At 40.1% G+C, this 21,093-nt stretch overlaps 9 protein-coding genes across 9 annotated transcripts; 1 reads left to right on the top strand and 8 right to left on the bottom strand.

Moving 5' to 3' along the window:
- Positions 1-572: 572 nt before the first annotated feature.
- On the bottom strand, positions 573-3,379 carry Cbr-vha-5 (the record flags this gene model as incomplete). The annotated part of the gene is made up of 4 exons (XM_045235905.1): positions 573-672; positions 721-895; positions 943-1,165; positions 1,211-3,379. 4 exons carry the CDS (start codon positions 3,377-3,379, stop codon positions 573-575), a joined length of 2,667 nt encoding a protein of 888 aa, XP_045091938.1.
- Positions 3,380-6,554: 3,175 nt separating this feature from the next.
- CBG26447 lies at positions 6,555-7,357 on the bottom strand (the record flags this gene model as incomplete). The annotated part of the gene is made up of 4 exons (XM_045235906.1): positions 6,555-6,620; positions 6,668-7,027; positions 7,071-7,197; positions 7,242-7,357. 4 exons carry the CDS (start codon positions 7,355-7,357, stop codon positions 6,555-6,557), a joined length of 669 nt encoding a protein of 222 aa, XP_045098037.1.
- A 1,375-nt stretch (positions 7,358-8,732) lies between these two features.
- On the bottom strand, positions 8,733-9,021 carry CBG01590 (the record flags this gene model as incomplete). The annotated part of the gene is made up of 2 exons (XM_002634005.1): positions 8,733-8,843; positions 8,893-9,021. 2 exons carry the CDS (start codon positions 9,019-9,021, stop codon positions 8,733-8,735), a joined length of 240 nt encoding a protein of 79 aa, XP_002634051.1.
- A 231-nt stretch (positions 9,022-9,252) lies between these two features.
- Positions 9,253-9,878, bottom strand: CBG01589 (the record flags this gene model as incomplete). The annotated part of the gene is made up of 4 exons (XM_002634004.1): positions 9,253-9,502; positions 9,548-9,615; positions 9,665-9,770; positions 9,820-9,878. 4 exons carry the CDS (start codon positions 9,876-9,878, stop codon positions 9,253-9,255), a joined length of 483 nt encoding a protein of 160 aa, XP_002634050.1.
- Positions 9,879-10,042: 164 nt separating this feature from the next.
- CBG01588 lies at positions 10,043-11,860 on the bottom strand (the record flags this gene model as incomplete). The annotated part of the gene is made up of 7 exons (XM_045235907.1): positions 10,043-10,571; positions 10,620-10,871; positions 10,978-11,030; positions 11,076-11,508; positions 11,557-11,635; positions 11,687-11,766; positions 11,814-11,860. 7 exons carry the CDS (start codon positions 11,858-11,860, stop codon positions 10,043-10,045), a joined length of 1,473 nt encoding a protein of 490 aa, XP_045091939.1.
- A 210-nt stretch (positions 11,861-12,070) lies between these two features.
- Positions 12,071-13,722, bottom strand: CBG01587 (the record flags this gene model as incomplete). Its single annotated transcript, XM_045235908.1, has 3 exons — positions 12,071-12,235; positions 12,284-13,421; positions 13,571-13,722. 3 exons carry the CDS (start codon positions 13,720-13,722, stop codon positions 12,071-12,073), a joined length of 1,455 nt encoding a protein of 484 aa, XP_045091940.1.
- Positions 13,723-14,085: 363 nt separating this feature from the next.
- Positions 14,086-16,439, bottom strand: CBG01586 (the record flags this gene model as incomplete). Its single annotated transcript, XM_002634001.1, has 6 exons — positions 14,086-14,274; positions 14,322-15,206; positions 15,257-15,433; positions 15,478-15,580; positions 16,229-16,332; positions 16,380-16,439. The coding sequence occupies 6 exons, from the start codon at positions 16,437-16,439 to the stop codon at positions 14,086-14,088; spliced, it is 1,518 nt and encodes a 505-aa protein (XP_002634047.1).
- A 257-nt stretch (positions 16,440-16,696) lies between these two features.
- Positions 16,697-17,330, bottom strand: CBG01585 (the record flags this gene model as incomplete). The annotated part of the gene is made up of 3 exons (XM_002634000.1): positions 16,697-16,835; positions 16,880-17,139; positions 17,184-17,330. 3 exons carry the CDS (start codon positions 17,328-17,330, stop codon positions 16,697-16,699), a joined length of 546 nt encoding a protein of 181 aa, XP_002634046.1.
- Positions 17,331-17,824: 494 nt separating this feature from the next.
- Positions 17,825-20,519, top strand: CBG01584 (the record flags this gene model as incomplete). Its single annotated transcript, XM_045235909.1, has 5 exons — positions 17,825-17,864; positions 17,911-18,711; positions 18,755-18,870; positions 18,921-19,914; positions 19,963-20,519. The coding sequence occupies 5 exons, from the start codon at positions 17,825-17,827 to the stop codon at positions 20,517-20,519; spliced, it is 2,508 nt and encodes an 835-aa protein (XP_045091941.1).
- Positions 20,520-21,093: the final 574 nt, after the last annotated feature.

A 21,093-nucleotide genomic window follows, 5' to 3' on the forward strand; every position in this document is an offset into this window, starting at 1 on the left:
AGACGTGTATATTCCTGAAACTTTCCTATCCCTATTTATCTAATTTTCCCCCTTCCACAAACTATTTGTCTAGAAATGATTCCATGTTGCTAGTCCAACTACTTATCCCGCCCAAATTAAAAAATACGGTATCTTCTCCAATCCACCCGTCTGAGATTCGATTCGGTATCATTCTGTGTCACTCTTTTTGAAAGAAATCATCCCCCGACAACTAAGTTGTTGCTGCTCCAACTCAAATTTATTAAAGAATAAAAAACATTGAACAATCTATCAATTTGAAAAAAGGCACCGGAAATTCGAGCGAATTTGCATCGCTTTTATCACAGGAGTCTTTAGAAAAATCACAAGGGAAATTGGACAAATAAAGAAAGTTTTGAACGCATCACATTTTTCTCTCGATTTGAAGAGAATAACAGATTGATTGAAAACTCAAAATTTCGAGAAAAGAGAGAAAAAAGCCATGCGAAAAAAACCAAATGGAATGTTTCTAGTATTTTGAAAAAGAAATAGGCAAGAGCAAAGGAAGAAAACTAAGCGAGAAAAATCGGTTTAAACAAAAAAGAGTTTGGAAATTATTGGGCAGCAAGTTCCGCTTCCTGAAGAGCTGTTTTGAAGGAATATGGAACGAATGGATATCCCAAACCAAGGTAGAATTTGGATTGGAACTCGACCCTGAGAGTTATTGGATTAAAAAAAATATAATAGACTTCTGAAACTCACCAATGAAGACGAAGGGTGTGGAGGAAAGCAGACAATCCTTCCATCAACACAAGAATCGAGATAGTGAGAACGAAGAAGATGAAGAAGACAACGTAGACGGCAATGAATCCAGCGGTTCCAGAGATTCCAAGTCCTCCAGTGACGAACACCATGTGCCACAAAACTTCGGAGAGCTCTGAAAACGATTATTCTTTACTCTTTCCCCGAAATTCTGTAACTTACGAGCGTGAGCGAGGGAAAGAGCCCAAAGACGGAGATAAGAGGCAGTGTGGGAGACGCATCCGAGAACGTATTCAATTGTGTGGATAGCCTGATGCACCATGACATCTCCGAATGACTCATCTTCATGACCTCCGTGATCTCCTCCGTGTCCAGCTTCCTCCTTTTTGTGTCCTCCGTTGATTACAATTTCACTGCTGTCAGCCACAACATTGGCACGAACGGTCTGGAATTTTCAGGTTGTGAAATGATAAATGACCTATAATTTTACCACGTTTCCATGAAGTTCTTTCTGTTTCTTCTTTTGTTGCATGACGTGGTGGATTGGCTTTCCGAAGAGCATGATTGGAACGCAGATGACAGCAATCACAACAAGGATCATTTCGATAACGGATTGTCCTGGATACCATTGGGAGAGATAGCAAGCTTCCACTTCTTTGTATTCTCCATTAACTTTTCCTCCTGGTTGAACGAATCCAGCCTCACGATCCTTCATCATGAACATGTTGATAAGACCGATAAGAAGTGATGGAGCACAGTGAGATCCTGGGTAGATTTGTCCGAAGATGGTGGCTTCTTGGGTCCAGAAGAACAGCCATTTGAGAATGATTTGGAGGCAAAGATACATGAAAATGCATCCCATGAAGAGCATCTGGGGGATGAAGACAGTGAAAATGTCGATTTTGGATTTGTTGAAAGTGTGGTTGAAGAAAGAAAGGACGACTCCAAATGTCATTTGACTGATTCCAAGGATAACAGACAGTTTCATTTTCATCGAGTTCAAGAAGTTCAACTTGTTCTCAGCAATGTTCCAAATTGGGTCAACTCCGAAAGAGTATGGTCCTCCAGCATGATCATAAGCGTGTTCTGGAGCCAACTCCACAAGCATCTCCTTTCCATGCTCGGTATGCTCGATCCATGAGTCGACTTCCGACATGTTGTACGGATTCTTCCATCCACTTCCAAAAATGTTGAATGATTTTGCGAATAGGTCATTATAAACGATTCCAGCGTGAATCGAGAAGATTCCCATAAGAAGAATAATGTAACGACCTCCGAAGAACATGTTGAAGATCTCATCCTTGATGTTTCTGGCTTGGAGGTTCTTCTCTCGAAGCACGAACCAGAGACCGGCCATAAGCATGATAACTCCGTGACCCAAATCTCCGAACATGCAGGAGAATAAGAATGGGAAAGTGATGATGGTGTATGGAGCTGGATTCAATTCACGGTATGATGCGATTCCGTAAGAATCGACAATTCCTTGGAACACAGCTGTGAACTTGTTCGTCTCATTGTAGGTTGGTGGAGTGACGGAAGTCTCCAGAATGTTGAGAACTGGCTTCACAGAAGATCCACTTCTCTCCGCTCCCACTTCAATAGCTCTGCGGACATGATCCACGTGCTTAGCTGGGATCCAGCACTCTCCAACGAAGAAACGACCGATTCCATCAAAAGTGAACAAGTTAAGCATGTGGAAGACAGTCTTGATCATACGAACTTGCTTCAACCATTGATGATGATTGTTGGCAGCTGCTTGGAGAACACGGAAACGATGTTCACGGGTCTGTCCGAGAACTGTTTGAAGATCTTGGATACGAGCACGGACGTCGTTTCTGGCAGATTGACGCTCCTTGAATGTCTTTGGACAGTTCTTAAAAAGTTTTGCCTTGAATCCATCGCACACTTTTTCAACAATAGAACGCATGCGATCTCCCTTCAAGAAGATGATGAACACCGACTTGTGAACCTTCTCTCCAGATGGGTCCTCCAATTCTTCCTCAATGTCACTGGAACGAATGTAGGCGGTGTGATGGCAGGCACGCCAGAGAACACGCTCGAATCCGTTTAGTCTTTCGCGACGAACGATTCCAACCAAATAGTTGACTGGTCCCTTTTCCGATCGAGTGACTCCATCCTCATCCTGAGCTTCGAGTTCTTCTTGAGCCTGATCGTCAACTCCACCTTGGAAGAATTCATCAGTCTTATCAAGAACAGCATCCCATTCCTTTAAGTCCATGAAGTTAGCTTTGAGTTGAGCGTCCGAATCATTCATGCTCTTTACATCCTTCTCCAGCTCAACAAGAGTTCCCTCCAGAGTGTTGAGTTCAGAGGTCGGAAGGATTGCGTAGTCTCCATTATCAACTTTTCCAGAGACAATAATCTCGTCCTTCACGATTTGAGCTTCTAAGAATCTCAACTTTCTCTCCATTTCGTCGTAACGGCGGATATCCTTCACGAATGTTCTTTGGAAGTTGTTCACATTTGGGTTCAGCTGAAAAAAAGATAGAAACGATTTTTGGAAGATCTCTTTTTCTCTCACATCTTTAAATTGAACGTATGGATTCTTTCCAATTTCAGCCACAATATTGAATGCTGCATCCTTTTCCACGATGAGCTGGCAGAAACGCATCTCCTCGGAGCGCGTCAACGACCCCATCTTCTTTTGTTTTTTTGGGTCTAACTAACTGAAAATGAAAAAGACTTTTGCGAAGTATAAAGTGCATTTGAAAGAAAATTGAAAAAGCAAAAATATTTGCACAAAGAGTTTAAATTGAAACTAGAAAAGAGGAAAAAAAGAAGAGATAATTGATAATTTATTGATCAGAAGAAAATATGGCACAAAAGTTATAACGGGAGTTCTAGATAAAATCCCTAACAAGATGAACCTAGAGAATGGGGAAGAAAATGGTAAACATGTAAGGTTGGCAATAAGAGAGATGGAAGTTAGTAGGTATTTTCTTGTTTGCCGTTGATTTCTCATCCACACATTTTGATTCTAATATGAACTTTTGAGAGATGCCAAATTACACTTTGATATCAGGTTGATACGATCAAAATGTGATCAAAATGCGAACAAAAAAAGGAAAAGAAAAAGAAGATGGCAAACAATGAGAAAATGCAGAGAATTCTCATAGGTCGATAGGCATTTTTTGAATAAAAAATAACTTTTTCGACCAACAAAAACGTTTTTTAGAAATTCTATGAAAAAATGTATAGAAAACCAAAAAGAGAAATGTACAAAACGAAGTATTATAATAGGAACCGAAACCAGTCAGATTTAAAAACCAAAAAAGGAAACTGTTGCGTATAATAAACGGAAGAAGAGAAAGGCAATCGTAATCGGTGTGGTGCCGTCGTCACTCATCTGAATTCTGAATTCACAAATTTTATGACAAACAATGCGGGATACGTACCGCCCCTCCAGGATAGAATCCAGGTTTTCCGGCGGGTGAAAGTGATATGAAAAGTGACAATAGGGATTTGTGATATCATTTTGGAGGGAAAATAGGATGAGAATTGAAAAAGGTGATGGTCAGCAAGGCTGGCTGACGGTCTCGTCCACGGCAACTTAGCAACGGCCCGGGCCGCGGCCGGCCTTGTTTCTGACACCCTTGGTGACAAGAATCGGTAGTGGAAAAGTCAAAAAAGATGATGACCCCGGGAAGGTTTCAAGGCTAGAATGATGCTATCGAAAACTGGTTTTTTGGATCGGAGAAGAAGAGAAATGGCAAAAGGAAAATATGTTTTGACAAAACACAGGTAACGCACCGAAAACAGAGCTTACTTTAGGGATGTTTTTCGGAAGATGGGCGGGGCTTAGGATTACTCAAACAGTATTTGCTATTGAGCTTCACGTGATTCTATGAAGAACCGTTTCTGGATCACTTCTGGAGACGACGTCACTTTCAAATAAAAATGCATTCATATCATTGCCCTGGTTTCTTGTAAACTAGGTTGTGTAAAAAATGACTGGTCTTGAACTAGAGAATGTGAAAACTGTAACATTTTCTAGTTTACATCGTAGGACTAAATACATCAGTCCAGAGCTCTGAACTCTATCTGAGACGATGCTAGCTGTCGACCTACGTGCACTTTGAGCCCAATTATCTCAGTTCCTTCAACATATATCAAAAATTTATCAACTGATAAAATGTTGGAAATTTTACTAAAAACATTTTATCAGTTGATATATTTCTGATATCTCTTATAGGGACCGAAATAACTGAGCTCAAAGCGCAGGTATCTAAAAACGAAGTAAAATCTACAAAAGGAGACAAGAAAAAGGTTTCCAAAGTGGAACAACCTTCAGGCTCTTATCGGGTTTGCTCTCCTAAAAGCCTCCCCTCCTCAGCGTCTCCAAATTGTTATCAGCGATTGTGGTTTCCGCGGTAGTTGCTCATAGTGTGTGATAATACAAAAGTGAATGAGAAGAGAATGACTTTGCGGAAGGAGCAGCTCTTCTCTCCAAGGTGTCCTTCTGCCGTTTAGTCCGTTTTCTCTCCTCTCGCTTCGCGTTGAAAAGAAAGATCAACCACTGGTTTTCGGCCGCGGGGCGCCGAATCATAGTCGCCTCCTCAGAATCAAAGTCTCATCGACGCCCGTTGTGTCTCACTGACAATACAGACTGCGCATAATCCATTCACTCAATGTCTTGCTTCGGTTCGGGACGGTACTGTATCTGAATCAAAGAGTAAAAAACCAAAGTAGTCGTGGTCTTTTGGCGCCGTCAGTGAAATGGAGGATCGGAAGAGGGGAATCAGAGTGATATCATCATAACCAAAAACTTGCTTTCCACTTGTTCCATTGCTCCGTTTCAATGAGCAAACAGAAATGAGAGATCGGTCAGAGAATCTTTTTCTTGGGACGTTTGTATTGGTCAGTCTCGATGTGCACTCCAAATCGTTTTTTCAAATTTCCGTTGAAAAAAGCAAACATGTTCTAATAGTACGTACGGAAAGTAGGACTGATTAAATGATCAGGAACACACGATTTGGATTGGGTTTATAGATACTGTTTTTTGTTTTCTTGAAGAGAAAAACCCGTAATTGGGACGCTCAAATCAATCAGATGCAAAGTTTTTATGGAGAAAAAAACAAAATATGGGTCTATGGGGTGAGCCTACGTTTGAGATACGTTTTTTAATAGAATATCCAAGGTCTTCCCAAATCAATCCACTGGGAAGTTGTGTGCATGATTGCCTATTTTCGACTTGTTTTCGTTTATTCAGCATGTGGTTTTTTTTACCAAAGTTTCGCATATTTTGCCAGAAAAGTTATTATTCAGTGAGGCAGACTCTTTTTGAATGCTACGATAGGACCTGTAACTGTTTTATAGGCCAAAACGAAAGATCTGAAACCTTCTTTTATGTTTGCTTACAGTGATCCTTTTTACTTTCGATCACACTAGAAAATAACCAAGGTTGCGGATACCTGAAGGACACCTGAAGCAGTTCCCAGTCTTTGGTTTTAATATAGTTTGGACGAGGCACTTTCAGCCCGAATACCTCAGAAGTTTGTGTTTTTTTTTCATTTGAGAACCTATTTAAAATAGAATTTTTTAGAACATAAATTTTATCAAAGCCCGTCCCAAAACGATTTTTTAAAGTTACAATTTCAAAAAATGGGAGAAGACAAATGAACCGAGAGGGAAAAAAACCATAAGTGAAAAAAATGAATGAAGACGACCGAGAAGATGAAGGGCGGAATAATTCACCGTTTGTTTGGCAGGACGTTTTTGGTTATTCTAGTAGCACAATAAGTTAAATGCAATGTTGGAAAAGAAGCTATAAAAATATTAACAATTTAAACAGTTTAGAAGTTGCGCAGATTCAGTTAATCCAGAGGTGGCGTTGGCGCAGTCTCCTCAGTGTAATCATCTGTAGGCAGCTCTACCGCTTTCTGAAAGCGAAGTTCTGCCTTCTAGGAACTCAGAAGATCTTATTTACCTCGTCGTCGTCGTCGTAAATGACTGTGGCATTTCCGATTGCTTCCACGATCTTTTCATTTTCATATTCCGCATATTCTCCATCTTCGATTCCATCGTCTGTCTCAAACCCTTCCTCGTATTCTGGAATATTCGCTTCTTCTTCTTTATGAGATGATTTTGTTCCATTCTTCTTGCTCTCTGCCTCACTCATCAATCTCATTTTCTCTTCGTACTCTCGTTTTCTTGCAAACAGCTCATCCAAGTACTCTGTCTCGTCCACTTTCAGCATTTGTTCTTCTTTTTTCGTTTGGTTCACAAAATATGTGGGATCATCCAAGCGATCGAGAAGTTCCTGCATCTCCGATTCCAAATGAACAATCTGAAAATCGAATTTTCCAAATGATTTTCTACATTTCGCCTACTGTTTCCTTCTGTTCCTGATTCTTCCAAACAAGATAACCAAGTCCGAAAATTGATAAGACAATGACACTGATAAGGAGAAAACCAAGAATTTTGAAGTTCCTTATTTTTCTGCAGATTTGTTGAGTGCTGAAATTAATGAAATCTAGAAAAGAAAAATTTTTTCTAAATACTTGGTCTCCCTGGCATCGGTTGGCGGCTCCAAAATTGTAAAGCGTTCTTGGTTTCGTAGAAGATTGGATTCCACGTTTGTCGGATTTGGATCTTTTGATCCTGGAGGACGGTCCATGGTTGTTGCCGACACAAACTCTCTAAAATTTAAAAGTGAACACAAGTTCATTCACAACAAAGTATTTTAAAATGCCGTAAAATCTGTAATAGAAGGGCTTCCACCCTGTTAAGTCTGAGCCAATTCATTTCGGTTCCTATTGAAGATATCAAAAAGTTGTCAACTGATGTAATTTTTGTGATATTATGATTAACAGTTTATCAGTTGAAGACTTTTCGATATCGTTCCTAGGAACCGAGATAAATTAGCTCAACGTTATAAGTCAGAGTGCGCTTCTATTACAGGTTTTATGGTTACATGAAAAGACGCCGAAGGGAACTTGTAGCCAAAGAAATCTGAATGAAACATTGAAAGAAGTTGAGTAGACATATATAGAAGAGAACAAACACAGCTGGAACACATGCGCCACTTGTAGGATAGAGGTCATTTGGAATATGGAGAAGGCAGTAAGCGTACTTTATAACAGCAACTTGACAAGAACGGTCAATTACGAGAACACAGGCCTTGAATCAATGAAGAAGTCGGAAAAAAAATGTGAACCTAGTGATTCATATAAGAAACTTCTAGAAAACAGGCAACCAAAAAAAAATCATGGCCTCTGTGGCATCACTATGAATATCATCAAATGCACAATATGCAAATGATATGCGATTCGAAATCCCCGTTGGGGCGCACTTTCGATTGCTCATCTATCTCCTTATCAGTAATCCTTATCAGTAAATCTTTAGATAGTTTTCGTAAAAAGAGAGTGGAGATAAGAAGGTAAACCTTTTAAAGTGACGTTTCCTCTAGATTCAAGTAGATGAAAGTCATGGATCTGGTACTGTGGATTACTGTAGATCTGTACAGTAACCTTTGCAGAAAAGAGGCAACTAAATCACAATTTTCTTCGTCCATTGATTACGATCGTGTACAACACAAACTTGGTTCGATTATACAGTCTTGAAATAAAAATTGTCCGGGATTACGGTAGCCAGAGTTGTTAATCTGCTATTGTTGAATGGCAACCTGAACGGTACTGTACTGAACGAAATTAAGTTCTAGGAATTTATTAGGGTTTTGTGAATCAAATTCAGATTTTTTGGGAAACATATAATCGCTAAAACCTGTAGAATCCGATTTTCACCGAAAAACCGAAATTAGTTGCGAAAATCGCCCAAACAAGGCAAGTCTGAAATATTACGTTTTCGATGCGCCGTCTCGTAATTAAGCAGCCGCTCTCAGATTTTTCAGGTGTCTGTTTTTTGAATTCGACAATAAATCTTATTAAAAACTCTTGTTTTTGATACAAATATTCATTAAAACAGAACATAATGTGTAAATACCAGTGTTGTGTAAAAGGGAATCATAGTTAGTTGTCATAGATAGCGAGAATTTAAACTGCGAAATCGAGCATGATTTGGGCAATTATCCGTTTGAGATGATCTCTTGTCACGTGACGATCGCCTGTATTGGCTGCCGTCTGGCATGTCCTAGCGATTGTTTCCTGAAATAGATAATGAGTTTATATAATTTCAGGAAGATTCTACAAATACTTGTGCAAGTAAATTGATGAGTGCTGTGAGAACTGCTAAAGCATCTGAATCCAAATTCAGTCGTTTCTTTCCACGTCGAGCTACTGTAAGAATTGATCTTACTGTTGACTGCTTGATGTGCATTGTCATTTTTTGGGTGCTGGAATTTTCGTTTCAATATCTAAAGTTCAATTCTGGAAGAGGTAGCGATAGAGAACAAAATGTTATCTTTCAATAGGAATTTAAAAGATGAGATTGGGTGCCGTTTCAAGTAATATCTTTAGAAAATTAAGTTTTATTCAAGCTGGAAAAAAGATTAATGAAAATTCCGAGATTCCGAATACACCAGTTAGAAGTAGGATAAAGTGAAAGTTCAGGAAATTAATGCACATCCATTCTGAATGGAAAATCTTTTGGTAATTTGAATTTATACGGCTCCACATAAGGCAAATCCATCGTGGCGAGAAGCATCGTGAGATCAGTCTTGAGACGGGTGATATTGTTTTGCGTCTTTTCCATCATATTTTTGAGCATGTCCATCTTCCGATCGCACACTTTCATTGCTTCTCGCAAAGGCATTTCAACAAGTACATCTTCTGCTAGTTTTACAACTACGTGCTTCGTGTCTCTTCTAAAATCGCTCAGTTCAAAACAATTAGAGAAGAAATCCACTCACACTTCCATATTCATGTAGATTCGTTGCCCAATTTCTGTTTTTCCTTCCACCATTTTTCCAGCATCAGCCTGCAAATCGGAGAATTTAGTAACAACTTGTGACAGAATCAACACTAACCAACAACCGATCGCAAGTCAGCTTGAGTTTTGCCCATTCTTCGCATTCCTTTTGCATCTTTTTGAATGATTTGTCTTCGGCCAGAATCGAAGGATGAAACACTTCTCTGTAAGGAAATTTCATAAATACTCCTGGTCTATTTAAAATCAACTCACTCTGAAACATTCTGAAGAAAACCCATGAATTTTGTTCGTGCAACAACGTCGTTATCCATCTGATTAACTATGAATAACTGAAGATATAATATAAATATATAAACAAAGATAAAATTTCAGAATGCAACCTGTCAGCATGATCACAAAAACTGGATTGGATAATTTGATAAAATATGTTTTTATTTGTACATATACAATATTTCAAAGTTCCGATAAAAAACAACTATTCGGCAACAAAATCAGGTCGACGGAATGTGGCTATCACCAGTTCGAAAGACTTGAAAACATCTTCAATTTCAGCACGATCCAAATTGTTCTTGTATTTGATATCTTCCAAATGATAGTTTCCATCCATCATTGGAGCGCATTTTACAAGCAGTGTCAGTTTCCTTTTGACAGATGAATAGGCGTTGGTTTCCAGCATAGATCCACAAATGTCAGCTACGACCTTCCTAACATCATGGGGAAGCGCACTTTTCGCAATAATTTGCTTCAATTCGTCAGGACATTCTTCTTTAGGTTTTGGCAGTTCCGCATTGGAATATGGTTTCAGAATATAATAAAATTGATGTAGCTGCATGAGCATTTGATGTCTCAACAAGGCAACCACAAGCTTCGCACGAACTCCTTGTTCATGAAGTGGAAGATTGGGTCTGATGAATGTTTCCAATGTCTTTGGTGGATTGAAATGCGACAATCCGGCAGCCAAGTGAATTGTCGTGCCGAACTGAGCAGCAAATTTTTCGGCCATCCTGAAACTTCCCACGATGACTTATGGAAGCAGAAGATAAATTACTCACTTGTCTAGAGGTTGGGGACTGGTTGCTGAAGTGTAGATATTCGTATTGCAGAGCGGATAAATCAGAATTGCTCTAGTCCATTGAAGCAAGTGTCGAATGATCATGAAGACTTCGAAAATTGGGATCCCGGAAGCTGTTGACATGTCTAGAATTGATCTATCTGGACTGCAATGGCTCAGAAGTTTGGCCACAATTGGATTCGCATCGGGTGTCGGCCAGACATCTTCGAGTAGTAGGATACCATGATAAGGCCTGGAAAAATGGGACATATCAGCCTCCCGTTATCAAACCATTACTTCATTTTTCTGATAATATCATCGATATCTGTCGACCTTTGGGCACTACATTCAATCTAGACAGGGCATGAGCTTCATCGCAGAATCCGAGCTCAACGAAGTTGATAAGATATTTCTAAAAAAGACAGTAATTCCGTGGGAGAGTATACAGGGGACTCACATGAATATTTCCTCTCTTTCTGACTTCATCGTACATATCCATCAACGGATTAACTATGAAGCTTGTCTTTGCAAATTCTCTCAATGGTTCTGTCATATTGTCTGCCATATCAGCCCATTTATCCTCTCTTTCCAGAAACCCAAAATAGTTTTGCAGCATGACGAGACTGACGGCAATTTTATTGGAAAGAGTCTGATAAGCTGATGCAGTGTGTTGATCACATCCTTGTTTCAGTGCGAATACAATCATCACTTGATAATTGGTGCATCCTCCCCGCGTTTTCCAAGTTTTCGGGTACCCAACGAATCTCTGTGTGTTGATTTTCATATCAAACCCGTCGTTGCAAGCGATTTCCTGAGTTTTGAACACATAGGCAAGCATTCCGAGGTCTATGTCGAATTCCGTTTGTTCCTTTCCAAATCCAAAACCCTGACTGCAAATTGATAATTTCAATCGAATGAATGGTTAGTTAGTTACAAACTTTGGCATACTCGTCAGCGTCGGTTTGCTACATAATCCCGGATTGACTGGAGTTTGCACAGGCGGTTCTTTGACTGAGGCTGAAAACTTTTCAGGATTAGAAAAGTTTCAGTTAAATACTGAAGACAAACCTTTTGGCTGTGGTTTTCTATGTGGATAAATTGATACAATTTTTTCTCCACTCTGCCCTGCGATGAAGCACATGACACAACTGAAATGCGAAAGTTTGTGTTGACAAGGATACGAATTGGTACTCACTGGAGATGGCTTTCGCTTTCGAACCTCACCGATTGATTCGACGTCATTTTAGAGATCTGTTCTATGGTCTACTGAAATTCTTATTCGTACTTTCATTGTAACCTTTCATGACATGTATTCGATACCAACCCGATAACGTACGTTAGAGTTAATAGGTGAGATATAACAAGAAAAGAACAGACAGAATGAAATTTATAAAAATCATAAAGCTCATTTATATTAGGACCAGGCGTTTAAATAAGTGAAGAGAAGAGAATTCAATCATGTTCAACAACAAGAATATCACGATCTTCTGAAGGCGAGTAGTACCCAAATTCTCGAAGTGGATTGTCCAATTCGATTCTATGTTGTTTCGTTTTTTCAGTCATCACTAGATAAAGACGAGCGTTTGCTGAGTGAGATAATTTGAAGAGGCGAGTTAGCTGTAATATTTTGCAATTTTCATATCTAGAACAAAATCCAAAACCAACCATATCTCTTATTTTTTGTACATTCATTGCTAATGGTAGCTTTCTCGTTTCTACCCTATTCCCGCATTCAATTCGAATTTGAACCACAGTTAGGCCTTTTTTGGCTGTATCCAGAGTTGGTTCTCCATGAATTGCAATCAATCTTGTGATATCTTCTTGATGATCGGTTTTGTCTTCGATTCCAGCGTATTTGTTCAGAAAACGAATCTCAGCAGACCTCCTTTCGACTTCCGAAACATCAAATCGATTGAGGTCGATCAGTGTGCTCAGCTTTGCTATGACAACTTCATAAGCATGAATTCCTTTCTCAACGCTCATCGCCTTGCAATCAAATAGCAACCGTTTCATGTGCTTCAAAGATTTCATCGCATTCACACTTCTCCAATCCGTAATTACATTTCCTCGAACATTTAGATACTCCAATCTCGGAAACCTTGAACATCCTTCAAAATCCGCAAGACTAGTGATTCCACAGTTGGCGATTGAGAGTTGTGTGAGATTTGGGAAAACGCCTTCAATCGCATTTATAGAATCAAAGAGATTGTCTTCAAGATCTAGTAAAGTGAGTCGATGAGCAACTGAATCCGACACCAGGAACCTTTTGAGATCATTTCCAAATGCAACAACTTCGGAAGTAGTTGGAAACCTTCGAAGGACGGGGTCGAGCGAATTCTCAGTTATTGAGCATTCACTGATCACTAACTTTCTACAGGATTCTGAATAAATCTCGCCTTCACACTCATTTTCCTCTTCAGCGAAAGATCGCATTCGATTCCTTCGTAAATTCAGCTCTCGAATTTTTGGAAAATGTTTCAGAATCTGTCCGACTGTTTCCCATTTGAACAATAAATTTCCATACAGGTTCAATTCCTGGCATAAAGGGAATTGAGGAGAATCAGAAGGTGGTGGGAAGCCGACAGATCGATTATCCAGAACAATATTTACAAGTTTTTCAATGTTACTCTGTTTTGCTGCAGTTTGTTCCATTCCAATCAGTTCAATTTTCTTGGAAGACTGTGCCAGTTCGATTTCGTTTTCGACATTTTCATCTTCCACATACCGATCCCTGATCTCGAACAGAAGATCTGTCGGCTGTGGAACGGCTTCCATTTTCATCAAGGATCCTCCTGTTGGATGCCTGAAGGATTATGATTTATTATCGAATTGTGATTTATTGCAATCAAAAGGCACTTTGATGGGGTTCTTTTCCCAAAGGATTCTTTTCCCAAATTTGGAGATCTCCTCCAATTTCATATCAAACAAATATCTTGCCTTGTTTGAAAATACCGATGACCTTTAACAACTCCATCATGTTTTCCACGACTCGGATCATCCCATTCTAGGCCAATCCATCTCTGTGAACCATATCCATCCACTTCTCCGATGTAACGAATCGTGGCCACATCTACATTAACTCGAAGACGTTGACCGACTTCCATCTAATCTTTAAGGTTTTTTTAAAATTGTAAAACCTTCTCTAACTCATGGACCACTTTCAAACAGATGCCCCAAAAATAGTAGTCAAGAAAAGCAAGGATTGATAAATAAAACATATACAAAACAAGTGTTTTATTCCCAAAATGCATTGAAAAAGCGACTAGTAAATTCGATATGACCATGGAACAAGAGAAAGAAAATATCACAATATACAGAAATTATGCGCTCAAGGCAAAGTAAGATATCAATCAAATTCAACGGGTGTGACTAGAGTTCTTGTGAAAGTGCGTTAGTTTTTTTTAAATAATACTACAACTACTAAATACTGTAGGTGTTAATAAATGAAGTGGATGCAATATACATTGTTAGTGTTTTGGGGCCAAAAGCTCATCGGGATCGAAGTAATCGGTTGTAAGGAAGACTATAAAGAGAAGTCCAGTTCCCAGAAGATCTCCAAGTGCTGTCAAATATGGTATCACAGAGTTATCTGGGTCAATCTTCATCTTCCAAAGTAGAGAAACCAGGAACTGACATACGTACAAGAGTACCATTACCTAAAGTAGTATTAATTAATACTTGTGTCGTTTTCTTAAAATCGTACCTGGATAATAGCTGCAATCATGTACAAACTTGTGAATAGTGCTCCGTGAGGCGTAATGTTATCTTTTGACGTATAGGTAAACAGTTGGATAAGGGCATTGAAGCAAATATGACCTGGTACGACGAGCAATAGAAGAACACGAGCCGAGCGGGAATCCCATTCTTTTGAAAAGAACGCTCTCGTGAAACTGGTAAACCGGTGAATTGTCCATGCGTTGGGTAGTTCACCAATAGTAGCAGCTTTGTGGAAATATGTTGAAAGTCTACTGGCTTGAACGGCAGCTAAATTTCCTCCAACTCCATTTAAAACTGGTCCATATGTGCTCAAACTGTGGTATTTCCTGACCGCATTCTCCAGAATGAAACCTCCAGCGCTGCTGATCAACATCGACATGATGACGGGTGTCCAACCGTTGTACAATGTTTCTCGGGTTCCTTCGTTTTCATTGGCAACTTTAATCCAAAATGGTAGCAGCAATAAGAATACGACAATGACCACTCCATTGAGCCACGATTCCGTGTTATGAGCCTTGAGAAAAACGGTTCCAAAGAACGCTAGAACACTGAGCGTTGTCAAGTCTCCAAGAGAAGCCGCAATTGGAGTGGCGACGTTATCCGGGTTGATGTTGTATTTCCGTGAAGTCACAATGACGACGACCATAAGTAGAGAAAGAACGAGAGACGCACTACATGCCGTTGCCAAACTACTTGCACACATTAATGCTCCATGAGCCCAATCGATTTCTCCGGATGGAATGAAAGCGAGAGCAGCAGCAAACGCAGAAGCCAAGAAGGCTACTACTGTAGCTTGAACTTGCACTAGAGCCAAATTTGCGATAATCACATCTTTCCGTTGTTTGGAGGAATCCATATGTCCAAGGTTTGCCTGCAAAAAAGAATGAGTTAATTTCAGAGCTCTGGGAGTAATTAGCATACCAAAGTAGATAATCTACTGGCCAGAGTCATTTCCAGATTTCCTTTCAGTCCAAGTAGTGCTGGGACCAGAATCAAAATTTCCGGAATTTCTTCGAACAATGGCCAAGTGACAACTATCGATAAAACTAATCCGGCGAATACCATACCAAGTCCCGCCACAACAAAAGGAAACAGAACCTTAATAAAGTATTCAATAAGATAATTTATTAATTATAACAAACCTGGAAGAATAGAACATAACTCGTTTCCGCGGGAACAACCGACATATTCACAAGATCGTTTGTGGGATCGAAGGATCTCCGTTTTAGAGACGAGGTCTCGTTCCTGAAACGAAAACTGGTTGGGGTCAGAGAATATTCTTCATTTTTTGGGAATAACTCAAATAAACAGTTTTGCAAATATAATATGTCCGAATTTGGAATGTTGTATTGACTTTTTCATGGGATTTGAATAATTCAATTTTGGTACAAAAAAAACAGATCGGGAAAGCGAATACACTACAGTTAAATATAATGACCTTGATAACAACAGGGCCTGTGATTTGCAAGGTAAAACTATGAAATCACCGCAACAATGTCTTATCATTCTTTCAATTTCTAAGTTGGATTCGCACCAGTCAGCGTTATTTTTCGTACAAAACATAACTGTTAAATTTTGAAATGATAGAACAAAAAAGGAAATTAAATCATGTTACTTTCTAGCTTTCAAATTGGGTCTCCTCTATGAGGGAAACTCGTGTAAGGTGGGCAATAGATCTGTTTGTTTTATGGACGACGAGACACGCCGGCAGAATCGGATTTACGTGGAGGTTAAACTGTCGCCTCAATCATACTGATGATTTTTGAAAACAATTCAATGTGGGTTTGACAATGTGAAACAGTGAAATCATGTAATTTTGAAATGTATTTAGTGACATTCTACTTTCCAAGTCTAGTTTTTTCGTAGTTCATAAAAAATTCAAACTTCTCTCACATGATTCGGGGAAGGAACCCTCCTCCTGTGGTGGCGGTTTCTGCTTCCAACGACTTGCCAACATCTTCTAATGCAATCCCCAATTGATCGAACGTTGATAGCCCCTAGAATTTTGGGGTTGTCTCGAATATCTAATGATTATTTGGCTCACTTCATGAACGGCCGCTTGGTAGTCTTTTTTGCCGTCACCAACACCACCGCCACCTTTCATCTGTATAAAAACAATTGAAAATACAGTTTTCCAGGACCTTTTTTTAAGAAATATGAGCTTCCAGATCACAACTGATTAAAACTGACATAATCATGATAACAATAATTCTTAAAACTTTATTTTAATAAGCTTTGAGAAGAGGGTGATAAGTTATTACCTAGTCTAGGAACCAGAGAGAAACATTTGAAAGAAGAGATCCACCTGAAGGGAGGAGAAAGTATAAGGAACCAGTAAACAAAGGCGAAACTGAATACATATTAATGACGCTTCTTTTTGTCGTCTGAAGACTTCGATGTTGCGTAAGCTTCTTTATCGGCTGGCTCGATATCCCTTTCTTCGGCCCATTTCGCCAAATCACGACGCATGGCATAGGCATCTTCTCCGTCAGCATAGTATCTATAAATATTAATTCTTATTTCACAAACTCAAATATAGCTTACTTCGGCTCGGTGTCCACGATTTCAAACTTGAGAGTATTTTTATACAGGTTCAGAGCTGCGCGGTTCGAAACGCGAACATGCAGAGATACGAATTTGGCATTATATGTTTCTACCATTGCTCTCGCGGTTTGATCCATCATTTTGTTGGCCAGTCCCAGGCGACGGTACGATCTCTTGACAGCGAGAGATGTGATGTGTCCGTGTGGATCCTCTCCTGGGTCTTCTTCCATCTTGGCGAGCACATATCCAACAACATTTCCCTGAAAAAGTTTGTACATAATGACTCAAGTTGTTTTTCAAATACCTTATGATCTTCAGCAATGTACGAGAGTTGTGGCCAGGAGAGTGCATGGTAAAAGTAGTATTTCATTTGATAATTTTCAGGTAGACACATCAGATTTGCATTTTGCATGCTCATCAAATCATCGACTCGCGCACAGCGAATGTTCATTTTGCTTCTGTAAAGGGACAGATGTGCAAACTGGAAAAAAGAGCAGACGGGAAAATCGAATAGAACACAAATCAATAAAAAATTGGTCGCATGGCTACTTAGAATAGCTCGGTTTTGATGCAAGCAAAGAGAAAACAATCGGAAAATCCTGTTTTTTATCGATTTTTGGAATTGTGGATACGACTGTTGCCAGCCGGCTTGTCGTTGCTGGCTGCTTGTCGCTAGCGGCGAAAAATGTTTAAAGGCGCATGCATTTATTTAGTATTTCGCGGCGAGACCCGCCGTCTCTTATCTGCGATTTTCGAATTTTGAAGCCATCAAACTTTAAATTCCGGTCGTTTTTATGTTTTCCTGAAGGAAATTTTCAAACAGTGTCATAATAAATTAATTCGAGTGACTGCAAATTTTATTTTTATTAACTGATTGATGAATTATCGCAAAAATCCAGGTCGCCGATCATTATTTTAAAATATGCAATTTTAGATCTTATCAACATGGGTTTCGATTCGTCTAGAGGACGAGGAGGCGGAGGAGGTATTTTGACATCATCGAAATTCATAAATTGCAAGATTCTTTACAGGCTTCCGAGGTGGACGTGGAGGAGGTGGATTCACCCCTCGTGGAGGCGGCGGTGGATTCCGTGGAGGAGATCGCGGACGTTCGCCAGGAGGATTCCGTGGAGGAGATCGTGGTCGTTCACCAGGTGGATTCCGTGGTGGAGATCGTGGTCGTTCACCAGGTGGATTCCGTGGTGGTGACAGAGGAGGCTTCCGTGGAGGAGATCGAGGACGCTCTCCAGGTGGCTTCAGAGGTGACAGAGATGGGGGATTCTCTCCAAGAGGACGTGGAGGTGGTTTCCGTGGAGGGGATCGTGGCGGCTCACCATGGCGCGGAGGAAACGACCGTGGTGGATCTCCATGGCGTGGAGGTGATCGTGGAGTAGCACACCGTGGACGAGGAGACTTCTCAGGTGGTTTCCGTGGCGACAACAAGTTTTCTCCAAGAGGCGGACGAGGTGGTTTCACCCCTCGTGGACGTGGTGGAAACGACTTCTCACCACGTGGTGGAAGAGGAAACTTCCAGGAACGTGGAGGAGGCAACCGTGTTGGTTTCAACGATAAAAGAAAGAACTTTGGAGATGAGGACGATGACGAAGAAGAAGAGGATGAGGTCCCGAAGAAGAAGTTTGCTTCTGGAACACCTCATGCTAAGCAAACGGAACCAGTAGAGGAAGAATCTGAGGAGGATGAGGAAGACGAAGAGGAGGAAGAGAGTGATGACGAACCTCAACCACAGAAGAAGGTCGTGAAAGGAGCACTTGCCGCTGCTGCTGAAGACTCCGACGACGACGAAGAGGAAGATGACGAGGAGGAGGAAGAAGGTTTTTTAAAAAATAGGTTCTGAAAATAATTTTTGTGTTACAGAGTCCGAGAATGAAGGCCCAGTAACAAAGAAAGTCATCTCTGTTAAAGAAGTTGACGATGAAGATGACGAAGACGAGGAGGACGAAGAAGAAGTCGAAGTGGACGACGAAGATGAGGTATTGTTTTTTTTTTTCGAGAGTTACTTTTTCAAATATTTGATTTTCAGGAAGAGGAGGAAGACGAAGAAGAAGAGGAGCCAGTAGCTAAAACTCCAGCTTTGAAAAGTGCTCTGAAAACTCTCGATTCCGCTAAAGGAAAACAGGTTAACATTGCTACCGTTGCTACCCCGACCACTGTCGACAAAAAGGCTCCATCGACACCGCATCCAGCCAAGAACGTCAAGGCGGCTGCCGGCCAGGTCCCACAATTGAAGTTTGACGATGATAGTGATGAAGACGAGGAGGATGAAGAAGTTGAAGAAGAAGATGAGGAGGAGGAAGAAGAAGAAGAAGTCCATCCAGTCAAGAAGGCGCCAGTTGCCAAACAAACTCTTAGCCAAATAGGTCAAGCTATTCAGGATGATAGTGATGACGAAGATGAGGAGGATGAAGAAGAAGAGGAGGATGAGGACGAAGAGGAGGAGGAAGATGATGACGATGTTCCGGTTATCACAACGAAGGCTGAACTTTTGAAAAAGATCGCAGCGAACCGTGCTGCTTCTGGTGTATCTCAGGACGACAGCGAAGATGATGAAGATGAGGAAGATGAAGAAGAGGAGGAAGAAGTTGTTAAGCCAGTTGTGAAGCAACAGGCTATTGTCCAAAAAGGTCAAAAGAAAGCGGAAGCTACTAAGGTTTCCACTGCTTCAACTGAAAAACAAGGACTGAAAAGAAAAATTGATGAGCCAACTGTTTCTTCTAAACAGCTAAAGAGTGACGGAGCTGAAATTGTGAGTGAAGAGGAGAGAAGACGTCAAGAGAGAGATTCTCGTTCTCTATTCATCAAGGAAATCTCTAAGAAGGCCAAAGATGATGAAATCACTAGTCTTATCACTGGTGTCGATTCGTTCAGACGTAAGAAGAACTCAAATTTCGGATGGATTGTGTTCAACACGGTTGCTGATTGTAAGAAAGCTCACGAAGTTCTTAGCAAAGCAAAAATCCAAGGAAAATCACTTTATGTTGACTTCTGCCTCAGCGAGAGTAAGAGAGAAAAAGAACGTATGTGTCGGCAAGTTATGTGTATATGACAAAATGTTTTTATTTCAGATGATGCACGACCAATTAACCCGCTTCAGTTGTTCGTCAATGCTTTGCCATTCCAGTGCAATCAGACTGACCTGAAAAACATTTTCCGAGCGTCTACAGAAATCAAGATCCATCATCCTGCTGGCAAACCGAACTCTAAGAAAAGAGCATTCATCACCTTTGGAACTGAAGCTGACGCTCAGGCTGCTTTCTCAAAATCAAAGGGTCTCAGAGTGCATAATCACCTCGTTGATGTGTTCTATGCAAGACAACAAGACAATAAGAAAAATGACAACAAGCCAAAGAAAGCAGCAGCTCCGACGCCACAGAAAAAGGTAGTTCCCAAGACAGTTGATTCTTCTGATGAGGATAGTGAGGAAGTCGCTTCTAGCGATGAGGGAATTGAAGAAGTTGCCGAAGAACCACCAAAGCAAAAGAAACTCGTCAAAAAGGTAAATCATATTTCTCTTAATTTCCTTTTAATAAAAATTCGATTTCAGATGGATACCAAGCCTATTCCAAAAGTCCAGCAGAAGAAACCACAATTCAAGAAAACTGGCTTCAAAGGAAAGAAATAAGCTAGTTTTTGTTCATTAATGTTTTCGTTTTTTTTTATTTGTGGCTGACAAATTCAGCTATTGTTAAATCGTTTTTATTCCAATTCTAACTGTTGTTGATTTTTTTTTTGTGCACGACCATGTTGCCCCCAATTGTTGACCCAAATGTTTTTCATTGTTATTTCCTGCCCTTGGCAATCTTTTTCGGTAGATTTCCTAATTAGGTGTGCTAGGCAAATCTGACATGTCAAAGGTCTATTCTGTCAAAAATAAAAATATTTGAAAAGTTTTGGATTTTATTTTGAGAGGTGCAGGCTCTCTCACAGGACAATTCCGAACTGCAAATTAATTTTTGATCTACAGAAAAAAGTTTGGCGCGATCACAATTGCAGGTCTAAAACCATAATTTCAGAATTTTTTATCTGATTTTGTGGAGTCCCAAGATGATTCAAATGATTCTTTAAAAAATAATTAGTGGTTATAGATTCATGTATGGTCGTTTTCCGGAAGAAAACATGTCAAAAATGGTCATTTTTTAAAGTTTTTTACAGAAAAAATCTATCTCCTCTTTTAGTTTTTTACATTTCTAGGAGTT

Source organism: Caenorhabditis briggsae (assembly GCF_000004555.2).
Source record: "Caenorhabditis briggsae complete genome, chrIV, whole genome shotgun sequence".
NCBI lineage: Eukaryota > Metazoa > Nematoda > Chromadorea > Rhabditida > Rhabditidae > Caenorhabditis > Caenorhabditis briggsae.